This window comes from Lemur catta, chromosome 4 (genome assembly GCF_020740605.2).
Source record: "Lemur catta isolate mLemCat1 chromosome 4, mLemCat1.pri, whole genome shotgun sequence".
In the NCBI taxonomy this organism is placed as follows: domain Eukaryota; kingdom Metazoa; phylum Chordata; class Mammalia; order Primates; family Lemuridae; genus Lemur; species Lemur catta.
This window is the reverse complement of record NC_059131.1, coordinates 88,064,466-88,081,430: the sequence shown is the minus strand read 5'-3', so window position 1 is coordinate 88,081,430 and position 16,965 is coordinate 88,064,466. Positions and strand designations below refer to the sequence as shown.

At 50.0% G+C, this 16,965-nt stretch overlaps 1 protein-coding gene across 1 annotated transcript in view; it reads left to right on the top strand.

The window, feature by feature from the left end:
• The window catches only part of FAM184B (family with sequence similarity 184 member B), a 57,856-nt gene that overhangs the window by 34,561 nt on the left and 6,330 nt on the right, over positions 1 to 16,965 (top strand). Inside the window, exons 8-14 of the mRNA XM_045550641.1 lie at positions 2,469 to 2,575; positions 4,529 to 4,658; positions 5,481 to 5,693; positions 7,342 to 7,495; positions 11,174 to 11,337; positions 13,710 to 13,861; positions 16,432 to 16,578. Coding sequence (XP_045406597.1) covers positions 2,469 to 2,575; positions 4,529 to 4,658; positions 5,481 to 5,693; positions 7,342 to 7,495; positions 11,174 to 11,337; positions 13,710 to 13,861; positions 16,432 to 16,578 — 1,067 coding nt within the window. The remainder of the gene's footprint in view (positions 1 to 2,468; positions 2,576 to 4,528; positions 4,659 to 5,480; positions 5,694 to 7,341; positions 7,496 to 11,173; positions 11,338 to 13,709; positions 13,862 to 16,431; positions 16,579 to 16,965) is intronic.

The window sequence follows — 16,965 nt, the reverse complement described above, 5'->3', positions numbered from 1 at the left end:
CCCGAAAACTGCCTGGGCCAACACGGTGAGAGAGCACATCAGCGGCAAGGTGTGTGAGCCCAGTGCCCTGCAGCAAGCATCCAAGCATAAAAAGGACGTGGCTGCTGCTTCACTTCCAACTTCCAAATTTTATGCAAAGTCGCACAGCCCAGATGTATGCAAGGAAGGAAATCCTGGGAAATGTAGTTCTGGCTTAGCTGAATTGGCACAGAACACGTTCAGCCGAGAGGGAGGCCAGGGCTTGGGAAGAATGGCTGGAGGAGACAGGGCCGACCCGTACTCTCTTGCAGGCTGTCACTGCTTAGCACCCTGGACGGCTTCTCCAGGCACAGCGGGCAGCGGGTCCCCGAGTGCCACCTCCGCACTGATTCTCTGGAAGTGAGGGGCCCAGCATCACTGGTATTCTGCTATATTTAGAGGCAACACTTATGGTTCAGACAGAACTTGGACTTACGAATCATAAAGGCACCAAGGGCTCCTGAGTGGAGCCGGAAAACACCCGGGCTTTGGGCTCCAGCCATCTCTCACCCCACCCCCCAGCCATAGGCCCCAGGGATTTCTGTGACAGCGGGGTCAGTCCTAGGTGCAGGGCAAGTATGAGAGAGAATGGTCCTGCTGCTATCCTGGAATGGCCCGTGCCTTATCTGGGTTTATTTATTTGGTGCTTACTAAGGCACCACACTCTTCTAGGCATCAGGGCAGCGGGTGAACAGAGCAGAGTCCCTGCCCTGAGGGAGCTTCCCTACCAGGGAGAAAAAGAGATAATAAAAAAGTATGCAAATAATTGACGTCAGGCCATGATACGTACTTTGGAGAGAACATACAGCAAGGTGGGGAAAAGACAGTGAGGGGGGCGGGGTTTTAGAGCAGGTGCCCAGGGAACAGTAATCCCAGGGAATATTAACCTGAGTATTCCTTATGTACCTAATACTGTTCTAAGGACTTTACATATATGGGTTCATTTAATCCTCATGACAACCTAAGTAATTTTCCCAGGGTTACATCATTCATAAGTAGAAGAACTGGAATTTAAACACAAACAGTCTGGTACCAGAGCCCAAGCTTTAAACCTGGGAAGGCCTCTTGGTTGCAGGAAGTGGTATGAGGAAGCAATGGATGCAAATTTCAGAGAGGAGAGAGCAGATATTGCAAAGGCCCTGAGGCATGGGCATGCTTCTTGTTTGGAGGAATAAAACCAAGATTTCAGTTCTGGACATGCTGCAGTTTGAGAAGCAGGAGAGGAGGAGCTTCTAAGAAGGAGCGGCTGGTAGGGGAGGAGAAAATCAGGAGAGAAGGCTGCGTGAAGGAGATCATCAGATCTTTCCAATTCTGCTGGGAGGCCAATTAACAGAAGCTCAAGAATTGACCATTGGATTTAGGGACATGGAGGTCATCATTGCCCTTGACATTGGTGGGCTTTTATAGAAATTACAGTACATGGGAAGGTGTCCAAAGCAGTTTTGTTCCAGGTCAAGTGGGGATGGAATCCCAAAGCCCCACTCTCCAGCCTCAGCTCTGCCCCTTCCTACCCCTGAGGGCCTCTGAGATACTTCCCGGGGTCTCTAAAACACAGTTTGAAAGCCGCAGGTGTAAGCCAACCCCTTTGCTTTACAGCTGATGAAGTTCAGGTCCGGAAAAGGGAAGACGTTTGGCTCAAGGCTGTGCAACTTAAGTTAGTGAAAAAGCCAGGTTGCAATTTATCGTTATTTAATGAGATGTAACAACAAACAAATCTGTTCTTAGCCTGTTTTAAACCGTTTTCATGGACAGTGATTACCATGACAAGTAGAAAAATCAAAATAAGAAAGTCTTTTTCACGTTTATATCTCAGTGGAAAGGGGAGAATGATAACATGATGTACAAATTCAATTTGTAAGAAATTCAGACACCTCATGGTTAGCTAATAGTTTCCATATTCGCCTCCCAAACCCCCTTTCTCAATGCTTCTGGTCGTTCGGCGAGTTCCATGTTTTCTGATGCTATGTAGTGAAGGTAGCAGACTACACCTATGAAATGGGTCTAATAATGATGATAATCACAATCGCTCGCACTGACTGCTGGCTGTGAGCCAGCACTGTTCTCGGATCCTCACAGCACACCGTGAAGCAGGCCCCGCAAGGACCACTCTCCGTGGGTTATACGTGGGACAGTATCACAAAGTGGTCAAGGATTCAGGCCCCAGGTCCTGTTGCCCGATCGCACCTCCTGCTTCCACTGCTCAGTGACGGTGGGACTAGGGCACGTTACTTCCTGTCTTCGTGCTTTGGTTTTGTCAGCTGTGTGAAATGCTCTCAGACTGAAACACGGGACACAAGCATGAGTGCTGGCACTTAGGATGAGGCAGGCACTGTTCCAGGCTCCTCGTCATCTCAGGCCTGCGAGCCGGGCACCTGTCTCTGGTTTGAATGAGCCGCAGGCTGAATCAGGGAGCTGTACTTGATCTCATAGCGCCATGTTTTTTGCCTTAGGATCCATGCTCGAAGGTGAATGAAACTTCTCAGACACCACCCAGAGGAGAAGAGTGTCAAGATAAGTTAACAGCTGAAGAAGGAGCCAGCAGTGATGAAGAGGAAAGGTACAGGGGGGCAGGCAGACTTCCGAGAGCTTCAGGACTTGGAGTCCTTCATTAATTTATTCATTCATTCTAGCGTCAAGTATTTATCGCTGCCCCTTGCATCAGGTTTAGGAAGGGAATAGACATATGTGGTATGTTTTCAGCAAAGCTATTGGCTTTACATAAACTATCTTTTTTAGTTGTCACACCAGCCCAGAGAGGCCATTTTATGGTTTAAGAACCTGAAGCTCAAAGAAATTAGTAAACCTGCCCAAGATTCAGGCCTGGACTGCTCCTGAAGCTATAATCCCATATTGCCAAGTGTTCTTTACTTATTTTTTATTTTTAATTTTTGTAATTGGGCATCCCTTAGAGCCAGGAGAGGTTCAGAGAGCTCTGACAAGTGTCCTTTGATTAGGAGAGATAAGGGAGCTTTGTCACCCAGAGGAAATCCCATCTATGTCACCTATATCAGTCGACTATTGGCTGCTATACCCGACACCCCCAAATATCAGTGATTTTTAGCTCCTACGTAAGCTACATTTATGCTTGGCTCTGCCAGGCTTATATGAACTTGGCTGCCAGCTGAGGGCCAGGTGTTATTGCTCTGCCATGACCCAGAGTTCAAGTCTGCTCCACATGCCTTATTCTGGCCCAGGCCGAAGGATTAGCCCCCATCTGGGACATGTTGTTGGCAAGTAAGGAGAAGAAGCTCAAAAGGGCTAATGGAAACATGCACTGCCTCTTAAAGCCTGTGCTCAGAACTGCACTCTCATTTCTACCCATGTTCCTTGGGTCATAGGACCGAAGCTAATATCAATGGGGAGAGAAGAATATGGTCTTTACGTGTCTTAGTCGGCTTGGGCTGCTATAACAAGACACCACAGACTGGGTGACTTCACAGAAATTTTTTTCTCACAGTTCTGGGGACTGAGAAACCCAAGATCAGGGTGCTAGCTGATTTGGTTCCTGGTGAGGACTCTCTTCCTGGCTTGTAAATGATCATGTTCTCACTGTCCTCATGTAGTGGGGGTGGGCCAGAGAGAGAGAGAGATCATCCCTGTCTTCTTATGACCGAATTATCTCCCAAAGGCCCTATCTACAAATACCATCAAATTGGCAGTTAGGGCTTCAACATATGAATTTTGGGAGACACAATTCCGTGTACCACACACTCACAGCCACAAGAAGCAAGAGGAGAGTGAAATTTGCAGGGTCTCACTCTTGCTCAGGTTGGTCTTGAACTCCAGAGTGCCCCTCCGCACAGCCCAGGGCCCTAACCCCAACCTCTGCTTCTCTGGGCTGATGTCCTTGCCAGGGGAAGCCAAGCGTCACCTGTATCCTGGCAGTCTCTACAGAGATACCCACCTTCTTGTCCCACGTGGCATCATTTTACATTGTCAAAAAGGATAAATACTTAACATCCCAATCTAAACCAATCAGCTGGTCCAAAGTTCAGAATTAAGGAGGGGAGCTCTGGTCAGTCTCCTCTACAGACATTTGTCAGCATCTTATCTAGAATGCAGAGACTCTTGTGGCTTTAAACCAGCATTTTCTGATTCATGCTCCATATGTAGAGGCCTATTTAAAACTGTATTAAAGTAAAGCAATATTGTTTCTTTTTTTTTCATATGCAGGAAGAGCTGTGAAATTAGACCATAAAGACTTCTTTTTTGGAGCCCCCAAGAACCCCGTATATAAGTAACTCTAAGCTCTCAGTTATTCCGACAGTCGGTCATCATTTATTAAGCACCCACTAAAACAGATATCAGGTGGTTCTTGCTGAATCCTGATTGTATCCTAAGTGCAATAACACTTACACTGTATATGTCAGGTTGCTCTTTGAAAGTCAAGTAGTAAGTTTCTCACCCAACCAACCACTATTGGAGATCCCTCCTCCCAGCCAAAGCAGCTGGTGGTAGTGTCATTCCCACCCTAGGATCTTTTGTGATTGTCGCTTCCCTATCTTCAAAGGACCGAAGGGCCCCTCAAGGAGGAAAGTGACCCACAACCTCCACTGGACTCTTTGCAGAAGGAGAAGGTACCCGAAATCCAACGTCTACAGGAGGACTGGCAAAGCCAGAAGGCCACACTGCAAGCCCAGGTAGAAGGACAGCCCTGGTGGGGATGTGCCCACACGCTGAGACCCGGCCTCCCGTCCTTCCAGACAACCGTGGAAGTGCACGCAGGGCCCGATTCACATCCAAGCTGGGAGGGCATTACAGGTCCAGGGCAAAGTGGGATTCTTGGTTTCATTTATTCATTCATTCAGAACCTGCTGTGCTCAGGAATACCTACATGAACCATTGATGATACATCAGTGAACAAACCAGACAAAATAGCTTATATTTTATATATAAGGAGTATATAAATATATATGTATATGTCTTAGCAGAGATGAGAACAGACAATATATTTTGTGTTTCAGCAGAGGGGGTGGGAACAGACAATAAATGCTAGACACTAGGATGTAAGTAGATCACATAGCACCTCTGGAAGTCATACGGGCTTTAGGAAAAAGGAAAAGCAGAGCAGGGTAGAGGGGAACGGAAGCTGTTCTGTGACGTGGAAGTAGGGGGTGTGTCAGGAAAAGCCTCCACAAGGAAGTGAGATTCCAGCAAGTACCTGAAGGGGTGGGGGGGCCACCGTGCATGTCTCCGGAGGCGTTCTGGGTCCCTCTTGATTTCTCCTGGAAGGTTCGCATCCCAGCCTGTCTTCCCCTCTTTCCCGGCATTTGTGGCTCCAGCTGAGGGCCGCCGGGAGGACTAGCCACCCCCGGGTTCCTAGTTTGCACCTGCCACCCCATCAGAGTTCTCACAGAGGAGGCTCAGCTGGGTTGAGGTGACATTCAGAAAGCTTTTATTAAAAAAATAAATCCCAGAAAAGGTAAGGGGCCTAGGCTGAGTGGGGAACGCCTGGCGGGCAGGTGTGGCAGATGCAGCAGGCTCTGGAGCAGTGCGCCAGCAACTACCGGGAGGACCTGCAGGCGCTCAAGCAGCTCGCAGACGAGGAGAGGGAGAAGCTGCAGCGCGAGCTCCAGGAGAGCGCTCAGCAGGGCCAGGCCGCCAGAGCCCAGCTCGAGGCTTCCCACCAGCGAGCCCTGCGCCTGCTGGAGAAGGCCAAAGCTCAGGAGCTCAAGGTAAGTGTAGTGACTATGAGGTCATCCTCTAAGAGCGCCGGCTGTGTGAGCACCTGCTGTGCACTGAATGGTGCCCCTTTTACGTTTTCTCCAGTCCCCACAGTAATCTTACAAGATTGTTATTAGCATATTCCCTTTTTCCAGGTGAAGAAGGAAGCTCAGAGAGATTGAGTCATTTGCTCAGGGTCACACAGCTAGTAAAGGGCGGTTCAACTGCGGTTCATCTAGTGCCTTCTGCGTTTTGGCCTGGCTTAAACGTTGCCTTCTCAGAAGGCATTCCCTTCCTGCCCTCTTAGGAAGTTCCTTGAAGGGGTCTCACAAGAACAAGGCAGCAAGCCAAGCAAGAGGGAACACGAGGGAGCCAGGGTACGGGGGCTGCAGCAGGGAGCAAGGAGGAAGGAAGGCTCTCTCTCTCAGAGGCTGGCTTTGCTGCCGGAAGGCTCAGTCCTGACTCAGCAAGGGGGCCGAGAGCTCAGGAAGAGATGTCTCCTGGGGAAAACAGAACTGAGGGATTCTCTGATAGATTTGGCCATGTGGAAAATTGCATTGAAAGTGTTTTAGAAAGCATTTAGAAATGGTCGGGAGACTTACCCGAATATCCAAAGAAAACTGAGCAAATAAATAAAAGCAGCACTTATTAATACAAGCAAAAACAGAACATTACACACGGTGGCACTTTAATCATAATTATTTAGCTCAGCAGTAAATAATATTTACATACAATAATGAAAATATGGAGTGTACTTAAATATATATTCAAAAAGTGATATAACCATCTATAAGGAATGGAAGAAGTACAGTGGATGAAACCTAAAATCTTCATCCAGCATAATGGGAAGACAATTCATAATCTTGAAAATCCCTTGTAAGGTAACATATGCAGCTTCTGGGGTTTCAGACATGGGCACCTCAGGGGTCATTTTTGTGCCTGTCAGAGAAACCAACTTGAGCTAAGTTAGGCAGCAGTGAAAAGACATTTAAACTTTGCACAGCTGTCCATAGAACTTGCTTTGGGTGCTTGACACACAGTAAGGCTTCAGTAAATGAATGTTTGTTGAGTGAAAGCACAAATAAACCAAAACTAAATAAATAAATGAAAAAAAGAGTGAACATAAAAATGAACCCAAGGCAGAGACACAGCCAGTTCTTAGGACCAAACCAGACGAGAGATTGCAAAGCTCTAGTCCCCCCCACTCAAATCTCCATCTTGTCATTGCTGCTCTGCTCTGAACACCAGGCCTAGACTCTCTCCACAGGCAGCAGCCTCCGCCCCACTGGGCCTGGGGCAGATATAAGATGCTCACCTCAGTGCTCCTGAGAATGTTAAATTTGGAGCTACACGGTCAGTGTCTGTCTGTCTCTCTTCTCTTTCTCTCCCCTGCCTTCAACACCAAATTTCCAATGAAGGAACTCTGATTGGCCCAGTTTGGAACAGGTGTCCACTCTGGCCCAATCAACTGTAGATGGAGGTAGATTCACATGGTACAAAATGGCTGCGGTAGCCAGGCCATTGCTGGAGCATTCTCTGTCGCCTGATAAGCTGTCTACAGGGGAGTAGCAAGGGCTCAGAGCGCCCTGGCTCAGAGGAGCTTGGCGGAAGGGATAGGTGCTCACTTTCATGCCTCTTTCTTCCTGCTTTTGCCCACAGGCCACAGAGGAGCGCTTGAAGAAGGAATCCAGCCACAGCCTCCAGATCCAACACCAGGCGCACCGGCTGGAGCTCCAGGCCTTGGAGGAAAAGGCCAGGCAAGAGCTGCAGGAGGAGCGTGAGAGGATGCAGGCTCAGCAGACCCTGCTGCTAGGTATCCACCCAGCCGTACACCTGGGAGGGCCTGGCCCCCCGCAGGGTCTGCACGTAGAAACCAGTGACAAGCTGAGGGGCAGGGTGAGCTACAGGGGTGTGGAGGCACACAAGCCAGGTGACAGTCCTGGCTCTGTCACCAGCTAGCTGTTAGGGTGGGTCACTCTGAGCCTCATTTTCCTTTTGTATAAAATGGAGTCACATCGTCCCTACCTCATAGGGTCATTGTGTGGATTAAATGAGATATGAAATATAAAGTGCCTAGCATATCACATGAGCCCAATGTATGTAGACCATTCTCATCATTATTAGTATCAAACATAATGCAGATCTCTGAGCCTTCATAAGAGTTTCATGGGATTGCCTCAATCTCTCATTTCTGTTCTGAAGATTTCTGCACATCAGGGGAACTTAGGCCTCCAGACTCTGCTTCCTCCACCTGCCCTCACATTCTCCCCAGCACATAATGCAGCCCCTCTTCAGTTTCCACATCAAAAACCACTCACACAAAGCATTCTGGAAGTTCACAGAAGCAGTGAGAAACTAGAGCCAAACTGCCTGGATTTGAATCCTGACTCCAATACTTACTAGCTGTGTGACCTCAGGCAAGTTGCTTAACTGCTCTGTGCCTCATTTTCCCTTCCATAAAATGAGGATCATAGTAGCATTCACCTCCACAGGGCTGGAATGAAGATTACATGAGTAAATACATGCGACGTGCTTAGAACAGCCTGGTATACAGCAAGTGCTATGTAAGTGTCCACTGTTATTACTAAATACTCCAGCATTGCATGGCTGACTCTGGAGACCTCATTCCAGTTTTGTAGATCATCTCCCTCACTCACTTTCTACTTTCCTCTCGTCTGTCTTCCCACTTTTAAGAACAAAACAAATACTTCTTTTTATTTCCTGTTTAGCATCAGAGACCATGTTGGCTTTATTAAGTATTTCTTCCCAACCCAGACAGGGCTCTCCTTAAGAGAATTCTGGGCAGAGCATTTTCTTTACCTCTGTAAGTGCATAAGCTCTACTTTGCTGCTTGGTTGAGTTTTCACTGGACAGGGTGTCCCACTGACTGCATTTTTCTGGAGGAAGTGATGGGAGGAGCAGGAAGGAGAGAGAGTCCCACAGACTCCCCAGTTGGCAGCTACCCTGGAATGGAGGTGGTCCATGTGGGAAATGCTGAAGTTGGCAGCATCTGAAGGAGACGCATTATACAAGCTAGAACCCAGGCCGTGCCACGTGGCTCAGGTCCAGGGCTCCCAGCAGAGGTCAGGCTGGGCCCCTGGTGACTCTGACACCCAGCAGCAGCTGTCATCACAGATGTCCCCACCACCCCTTCCCCAGGATTTCACAGCAGCCCAGTCTGTCCTGGAGAAAAGAATCAGGAGAGACCCACAGAAAGACTCTGGAGACAGACTGGAATTTTCAGCACCAGTCCCAGAAGAAGGAGCTTTTAGGATGCTGTGATGTTGATAATAAACCATAGGCTTTGTGGGTGGTATTGGGTGGGTGGCACCACAATGGCAGGGTGCTATTAGATGTTCCTGGTCCCAGTCACTCCTCTTCTGAAACCCGTGTGAGACACAGCTGACCAGCAGATAGGTCACTGTGTGAAGGGCAGGGAGGGTTGGTGTCCACCAGACCAGTGTGCTGGGGTTGGGACCCAGACATGCTGGGTGGATAGATGGACGGATAGATGGATAGATGGATGGGTGGGTGGGTAGATGGATGGATGGATGGATGGATGGATGGAGGGATGGATGGATGGACAAATGGATGGATGGATGGATGGATGGATGGACAGATGGATTGAGTGGACAAATGAACGAAGGGGTGGTACATGGATGTATGGTCAGACAGACAGATGGACGGATGGATGGATAGACAGATGGATGGGTGGATGATGGGAAGGTACAAGAGAAGGGGGAAAGGGTAAAGAATGAATACCCTGTGGTTCATGCTTTGTTAAAGGGTTTTATTGAATTTTTTTGATAATTATTTTCAAAAAATTAGGTTGTGTTCAGATTTTTTTAAGAAAAGAAAATAATCTATAAAAATTATTTTATTAAAATTCTTTTGGGGAAGAAAGACAACCATGTAAATTTTTCATGTTAATATCACCAGAATAGGGCCGGGCGCGGTGGCTCACGCCTGTAATCCTAGCACTCTGGGAGGCCAAGGTGGGCGGATCGTTTGAGCTCAGGAGTTCGAGACCAGCCTGAGCAAGAGCAAGACCCCATCTCTACTAAAAATAGAAAGAAATTAGCTGGACAACTAAAAATATATAGAAAAAATTAGCCAGGCATGGTGGTGCATGCCTGTAGTACCAACTACTTGGGAGGCTGAGGCAGTACGATTGCTTGAGCCCAGGAGTTTGAGGTTGCTGTGAGCTAGGCTGACGCCACGGCACTCTAGCCCAGGCAACAGAGTGAGACTCTGTCTCAAAAAAAAAAAAAAAAAAAATCACCAGAAAATATTAAGCTTTTTATGTGTTTAATATACAGTACCTTTGAGAGAAGCTTAGTAAACTTATGAGGAATCTTTTACACCTGATATGCTTTTACAATATCATTCATTTTCACTCTACGTATCATTTGTTTATTTCACAAATACATATTGAGCACTTGCTCTGTACAAAAGCCTGTACTAGGTGCATATCTCATGGCTTATAAATTATCTGAAGAATGTTTCAAAGATTATTTGCAATAGCTAAAATAGTCTCAAAAATCCATAACAGAAAAGTAAAGTATCAAATTTACTAGCACTAGAAAATTATCTTCTTTTTAGAAATTAATGGCTCACTGAATAACATCTACTCTATTCAAAAATATCCATTTTGAAATAACTGTTTTCTTTGCCTTTTGATTGTGCGGGGAAGTATGTAGTGATCTAGTGTACTGCTAGAAATCAGTCAGCATCCTCAGAGGAGAAGCTTGAGTTTCTGGCCTTACTCCCCTCTGAGTTTAACAGAGCTTGTACATTTCTCCTGGATGGGTCTGGTTTTCGTCCCCATCCTGTCAGGATGACATGCCATCTCCTGCCTCCATGATCCAGCCAAGAACCCAAGAACCTGTGAATGTTTTGTCTCCTTAGCAGTTGACATAAACTTCAAAATTTCCAACTTGAGACCCTCACACCCAGTAGAGGCCCCTGGGTCATTTGACAATTCCCTGTTCTTCACTTGGTTTCCCAACTTGATGCTGAGGTCAAGTGTTGCCTCAGGACTCAGCCCTGGGCTCAGGCTGCACCACCCCCACCTGCTGCCCATCCTAACCAACCAACAGTGGCCAAGCAGGTGGTTCAGAGCGAAGAAGAACCACTTGAAGTTTTGAAATCTCCACTCCACCATTTAATAGCTGCGTGGCTCTGCCTAACTTACTCACCCTCTTTAATGCTCAGTTCTCCCATCCTAAAATGGAGCAGGGGTGGGGTGGGGGATGATAATTCATACCAGACAGGATGGTTGTGGGGCTTGAATGACAACAGTTTTCAAAGGTTTTAGCACATTTAGCGCTCAGTACATGTTCTTACTGTTTATCTTGGAATAAGTTTGGGGAACTTATCGCAAAGCCTTCAGCAGCTACCTACTCCAGCCCACCCCAGAGACTGCTGTCCCTGCAGGACAGACTCCAGCCTTGACCCTGCCCCTGACCCTCCGCTGCTCTCTCCTCTCCAGAGTCCCTCAGGCAGGAGCTGTCGGAGCAGCAAGCCGCCCGCTCGGAGCACCAGAAGGGCTTGGAGCCAATGCAGGCTGAGCTGAGGGCCCTTGGCAGCTTGAGCAGACAGCAGGCCACTGGCCAGGGTCCAGGGGACAACAAGGACCATGCCATTGCCACACAGGTCAGTGCCCTTGCCCCTGCCCAGGCCATACCCCTGCTGGAGCAGCTTCACGGCTGCAGTGAGAAGCCCAGTAAAAGATGGACTCTGGGTACTCGTGTTCCCATCTGACATGGGGAAGACCCTTTTTCTCCACAGGCCTGGGGACACTTGGTGGGCCTGTAGCCTCTTATCTTTGAAAAGCAAAAAAAGCAGGTTTTAAGTGCTGCATGTTATTTATAATTCAGACACCCTGGCATCACGGGGTGTCAGAGCCAGACAGGCCCCCAACGCAGCTGGTCTGGGTGAGTCCTTGGGATCTGCAGGGGAGTGTCCCAGAACACCTTCCCAGACAGCTCCCTGTCTAGACCTCGCTGCTCCCTAAGCAGCCCGTGGTCACCCAGGCTCAGCACTGGCTCTCCTTCAATCTCCTTCCCCGTGTCCAGCATTCCTGGTCTAGCTGGGCAGCACAGTAACGGCCTAACAGCCCAGACCTGTATCCCTCCAGCCCATCGCACACGGCTTCAGGTATTCGCCTAAAGCCCAGCACCACTTCACATAAAGCCTTCGGCTCCCACTGCGATAAGCTCCAGATGCCTCACCCTGGCGTGGAAAAGCCTGCACCACTGGCTGCAACGTGTATCTGCAGCCATATTCCCCCTCAGCTCGTACACCTGGCATCCGCACCCTCCTCTGTCCTTCGCATGCGCCACTCTTCCTGCCTGAACACCCAGTGAATCACTCCCGGCTGGGGCCCTCCCCCGCACATCGCAACCCCCCCCCAGCTCCTGGAGCACTGCCAGGTGGAACCGCTCAGCTGGTGCTAGGATCTACCACGTGGTCCTGTTAGGGACCCGTCATTTCAGGGTGTTCTTGTTGCCTGGATTAGGAGTCTGCTGAGAACAAGCGGCATCTGTTCAGCCTCGTCTCATCCCCACCCCACTCCACTCCCAGCGCTCGGCAGGGTTTCTGCGCACGGCTGTGATGGCAATAAGTTGGCGTCCCAGCCCTGCTGAAGGTCCAGGTGACACTGAGATCATTTATGCCAGATTTTGCTGGTGCTGAACACAGGAAGACGATTTCTGTGTTGACGTGAGAAATATTAACAAATGATGAAATCACAGGGAGTTCAACTGGCAGTTGAGTCTAGCAGAGGGAACACAGATTGTGTTCCATTAAGGGTTCTAGATCACTGGGAGTCACCAGTACCTACAGAAGAGGACAGGGGAAACGGAGGATGGTGACAGCCTGTGACCGGGCATGACAGGAGTCAGTGCTCACCCAAGGGCTCTGGATAGCAACCAGGAAGCTCTGAATGTATCAGATGACACCTGGCCAGCCATGCACCAGCCCTCACCTTCACCTGGAATAGCGTGGCCTCAGGTGACACCCGCACAGAGAGCAGATGTAGAGGTATCTACAAAGAGGAAAAGCTTGGGCAGCAGGAGTTAAGCAGGGCCATGGAGGCAAGTGGTGTTCCATCTTGCTGGGATCTTCTGAGTAGCCCTATGAAATAATTCTCATATTGGTCCCACCAGAGACAAGAGGGGAATACATTTTTCCATCTGCTTCTGTCTCCCATGGGTCAGAGGTGGTCCCCACAGGGAAGTAGCCTCCCAGTTCTTGCTCCTCCAGGTTCTGTGTGTGGGAGTGCCACCACGGGGGTCACACACCATGCAAACCCCAGGGCAGGAAGCAAGAGACGTGGGGATGGGCTGCGGATTCTCCCTGTGCAAATCTCTTCAATGTTTGTGTGCTCTGGACACATAAATGCACAAGCCTTCAGGCATGTTGGAGTGACTTTGAAAACTGCTACATTTATTCACTAATCACGGATTAAATCTGACCCCATTTAATGGTGGACATCAATTCTTTGTGTTTCTAGCTGAACCGCTGACATTCTAGCAGTTTCATTTAGCAAGCATTCATGTGGCAACTACTGAACGCCTCTGTGTTAGGTGCTGTTAGAATTGGAAAGATGAGACCAACAGCGTCCAGTCTAGCGGAGGAAACCAGCATGTAGACACAGGAGTCACTTCAGTCTTAACTCTTAGAGAGAGGAGGAAACTTATCAGTGCTCCCCCGGGGGGTCGGACGCCCACGCCGAGGCAGTGAGTTTAGGCTGCAAGGGCAAAGGCATGGAACAGGCGGGGTGGGTTGCTCCTGTGGATGTAAGCCACATTCTTGGCCCACCGGCTTTATTAAAGTCCCTGCAAGCCAGATGTGGCCAGCTCGCTATGCAGGACAACGCGCAGAGAGCGGGCGGGAGCCCCAACACCAGGCTGACTTGGGCTCCAGGCGGGGCGCAGCGCCCGCGGGTCTCCGTGTCGCTGCAGCGCCTCCCTGGCCCCTGTGCCTGGTCCGCCTTCTGACGCCCCTCCTGGCTGCCTTCTCAGGAGCGCGGCGGCCCGGGCCAGGCCGAGGAGGGGCCCAGCGAGGCCGGCGGGCTGCGGGAGGAGAACGCGGGGCTCCGGGACGCCGTGCGGCGGCTGCGCGCCGAGGCCGAGCAGCACCGGCAGGAGGCGCTGCAGCTCCGCGACCAGCGCAGGTGGGTCCGCCCGCCGCCGCCACCGCCACCCGGCTCCTTCCTTCCTTGCACCTGAAATGGGTCACCCCCTTGGCATCCGCTCTCCAAAGACACTAGACACCGAATACACAGCAGGCCGCTGGTGCTACTCCAGCGCTCTAGAAATTCGAGATTTCACAACTGCAGAGGGTCTAAGAGGGGGTCCTATTTCCCTGCAAATCAGGGAGTTTATTAGACCTAGAATCAGGCCCAGAAGATACCAGAAGTGTCCTCACATCCAACCTTAGGGAGACAGTGTAGTAGAACAGTCCGGACAGTGGGGTGTGCCCTTCACCAGCCGTGTGACATCGGGTGAGTCCGCTGACCTCTCCCAGACTGAGTCCCTGTCTGTAGGATGGGGACAAGACCACCGCCCATCAGGGCTGTTGTAGAATGCAGTGAACGGTACACGAGGGGCTTGGCCCTCCACTCCCCGCCCCCATGCATGGAGGAAGCACTCGGTTAATTGTGCATGTTATAATAATAACTTATTATCAGTCCTGAGTTCACAGGTGTTTTTTCCCCCTTGTTGGAAAGTTTTTAATGCAAATTCAATTTCTTTCATATATATAGGCCTTTTCAGGTTATCTAGTTCTTGAGTGGACTTCGGCTGTTTGTATGTTTCAAGCAATTTGTCTACTTCATCTAGTTTTTGAAGGTCCCAGTCCCAGGCATAAAGTTGTTCATAATTTCCTCTTTTTGTCATTTTAATGTGTGGAGGTTTCATTTTTTCCTAATATTTGTCAACTATGTATGTTGAACCCTACTGGGTCAGCCCCAAACTGCTTTGAGCCTTGGCTGTACTTTTTCATTTAATTTTCACAACCACTTCTTTATAAAGATGAGGGAAAAGGCATCATTGCTTTGCACTTTGGCCAATATCATAACTCTGCATCTTATGCATAACCTCGGGCAAGTTTCTTAACCTCTCCGTGCCTCAGTTGCCCAGAGCTTGGGAGGACAACAGAGCCGAGCACACATGCTGCTGGGAGAATTAGAAAACATAACATGTAAAATGTTTGGAACAATGCTTGCCACATAGCTGTTACGATTCTCAAACTTTACCTCGAATTAGAATCACCTGGAAGGCTTGTTGCCCTCACATTACTGGGCTCTACCCCCCAGGAACTTCTGATTCAGTAGAAACTGGGGTTGAACCTGGGACCAGCATTACTTAGAATTAGAATTAGTTAGGATTGGCATTTCCAGCAAAGTCCCAGGAGATGCTGATGTTGAGTCACCAGGATGACACCATGAGTACCACCACCCTTCTTATCTGTGAGTCCTTTACTTCACTCTTGCTGAAGTAAACTTCCAGGGTGAGCGAATTTCCAGAGGCCCTGGAATTCTTCATGGCAGGGGATGAATCCTCCTTTTCCGGACAGAAGCGCTTGGCTAAGATTAACCAGGGTGTCCTGGAGACCTGAGGTGGCTCTGGGACACAGATTCCCAGCCAGAGAGGCCCCCGTGGGAGCTTTGTTAAATACACACTCTCGGCCCTGCCCCCGTTGCGGTGGGTCTGAGGAGGGGCCCAGGGGTCCAGACGTGGAAAGAGGCCCCAGGTGATGTAATGCCCAGGGGAGATGGAGAGGAGGGTCCCGCTAGGAGAAAGGGGTCTTTCTGAGTCCTGAGCTCAGGGCAGCAGTTCCCCTGCTAGGCTCACGTGGCTGAGAGGGCCCCGACAGAGGCCGCAGCTGGGCTGAGGTCCTCAGGCCTCCCTCCCCCGGAGAGCAGACCTGAGGCTCTCTGACTGACAGGCGGCCATGAGCCCACCTGGCTGAAGTGGACACCTTAGGTTCCGTTAGTGACTCACCATGTGACACAGGCAAGTCCTTAGAATAAGGAGGTGGGATTAGAGTGGGGACTCCTAACCATTGTGGAGTACAGCCCCCTCCAAGTGGTCCCTCTTCTGGAAAAAATTTGCTTGTACTTTCTGAGGGCGACAGACCCCTGAGGCTTGTCTGTGGACCCCTCAGTACCCCACCTCCAAGGAAGGAAAAACGATAGCTAATGGCTGAACATGGACTTTATGCCACAAACTGTTCTGGGCGTGTATTAACACGCTTCCTCCTTGCAATAATCCTATAAGGTGGGTGCGACTGTCACCTCCATTTAACAGATGAGGACACAGCAGGGAGCAGCTCCCCTGAGGTCGCACAGCTAGGAAGCGATGGAGTGCTGGCCCTCTCCCCCTGCCTTTCCACCCTGGCCCCTGATCTCTAAGGCAAAAGCCCCCGCGTTAGGAATGCTGATGGGGTCCCAGCCTTCAGGGCTCCCCTGTGGGAAGGCTGTCCTCATGCTCAGCTTTCTCCTTTGTGGAATTCTGGGGTGGGAGGGTGCTGAAAAGGGGTTGCACAGCGGGTTGTCCTGAACCCCACAATTCAGAGACCCTAGCTCCTTCCCACATGTGTCCTGACCTCAGACTCATAACCTCCCCCGACCCCGGGTCTCCCAAACCAGCCCATCTAGCAACAAGGGCAAGAAACCCCTGAGCCCAAGAGGCTTGGTCCCCGGGGCCCGGGCAAGCCTGGCTGTGCTTCCGTCCACCGCAGGTTGCTGGAGGAGAGTCAGCAAGCCCAGCGGGCCAGGGAAGTGGAGACACTGCGCCAGGAACACCGGAAGGAGATGCAGGCCATGGTGGCAGATTTTAGCAGTGCCCAGGCCCAGCTCCAGGCCCGGCTGGCTGCCCTGGAAGCCGAGTGAGTGAGGCCTTGGGCCCCAGGATGGGAGGGGTCAGCAGATGTACCATTAATTAGGGTGACCAACTCATCTCAGTGTCCCTGGGCTATCCCAGTTTTAAAACTGGAAGTCCTGAGTCCCAGGAAGCCCTTCAGTCCCAGGCAAACTAGAATGGTTGGTGACCTTTCATTTATGAGCTGTTCCCCTTTCATGCAGGGCACTGGGAGTCTGAGAATGAGCACAATCTCAGTGGGCATGGTTTAGCCCTCACACTTGGAAGAAATCAGAAGGATCAGGGCTACTTTCTTAATGAGTATTTGCTCTGTTCTAACATGCATCATCTCATTTAATCTTCACAACGTACTTTAAGGTGGAAACTGCTATGCCCACTGACAGATAAAGCTAGG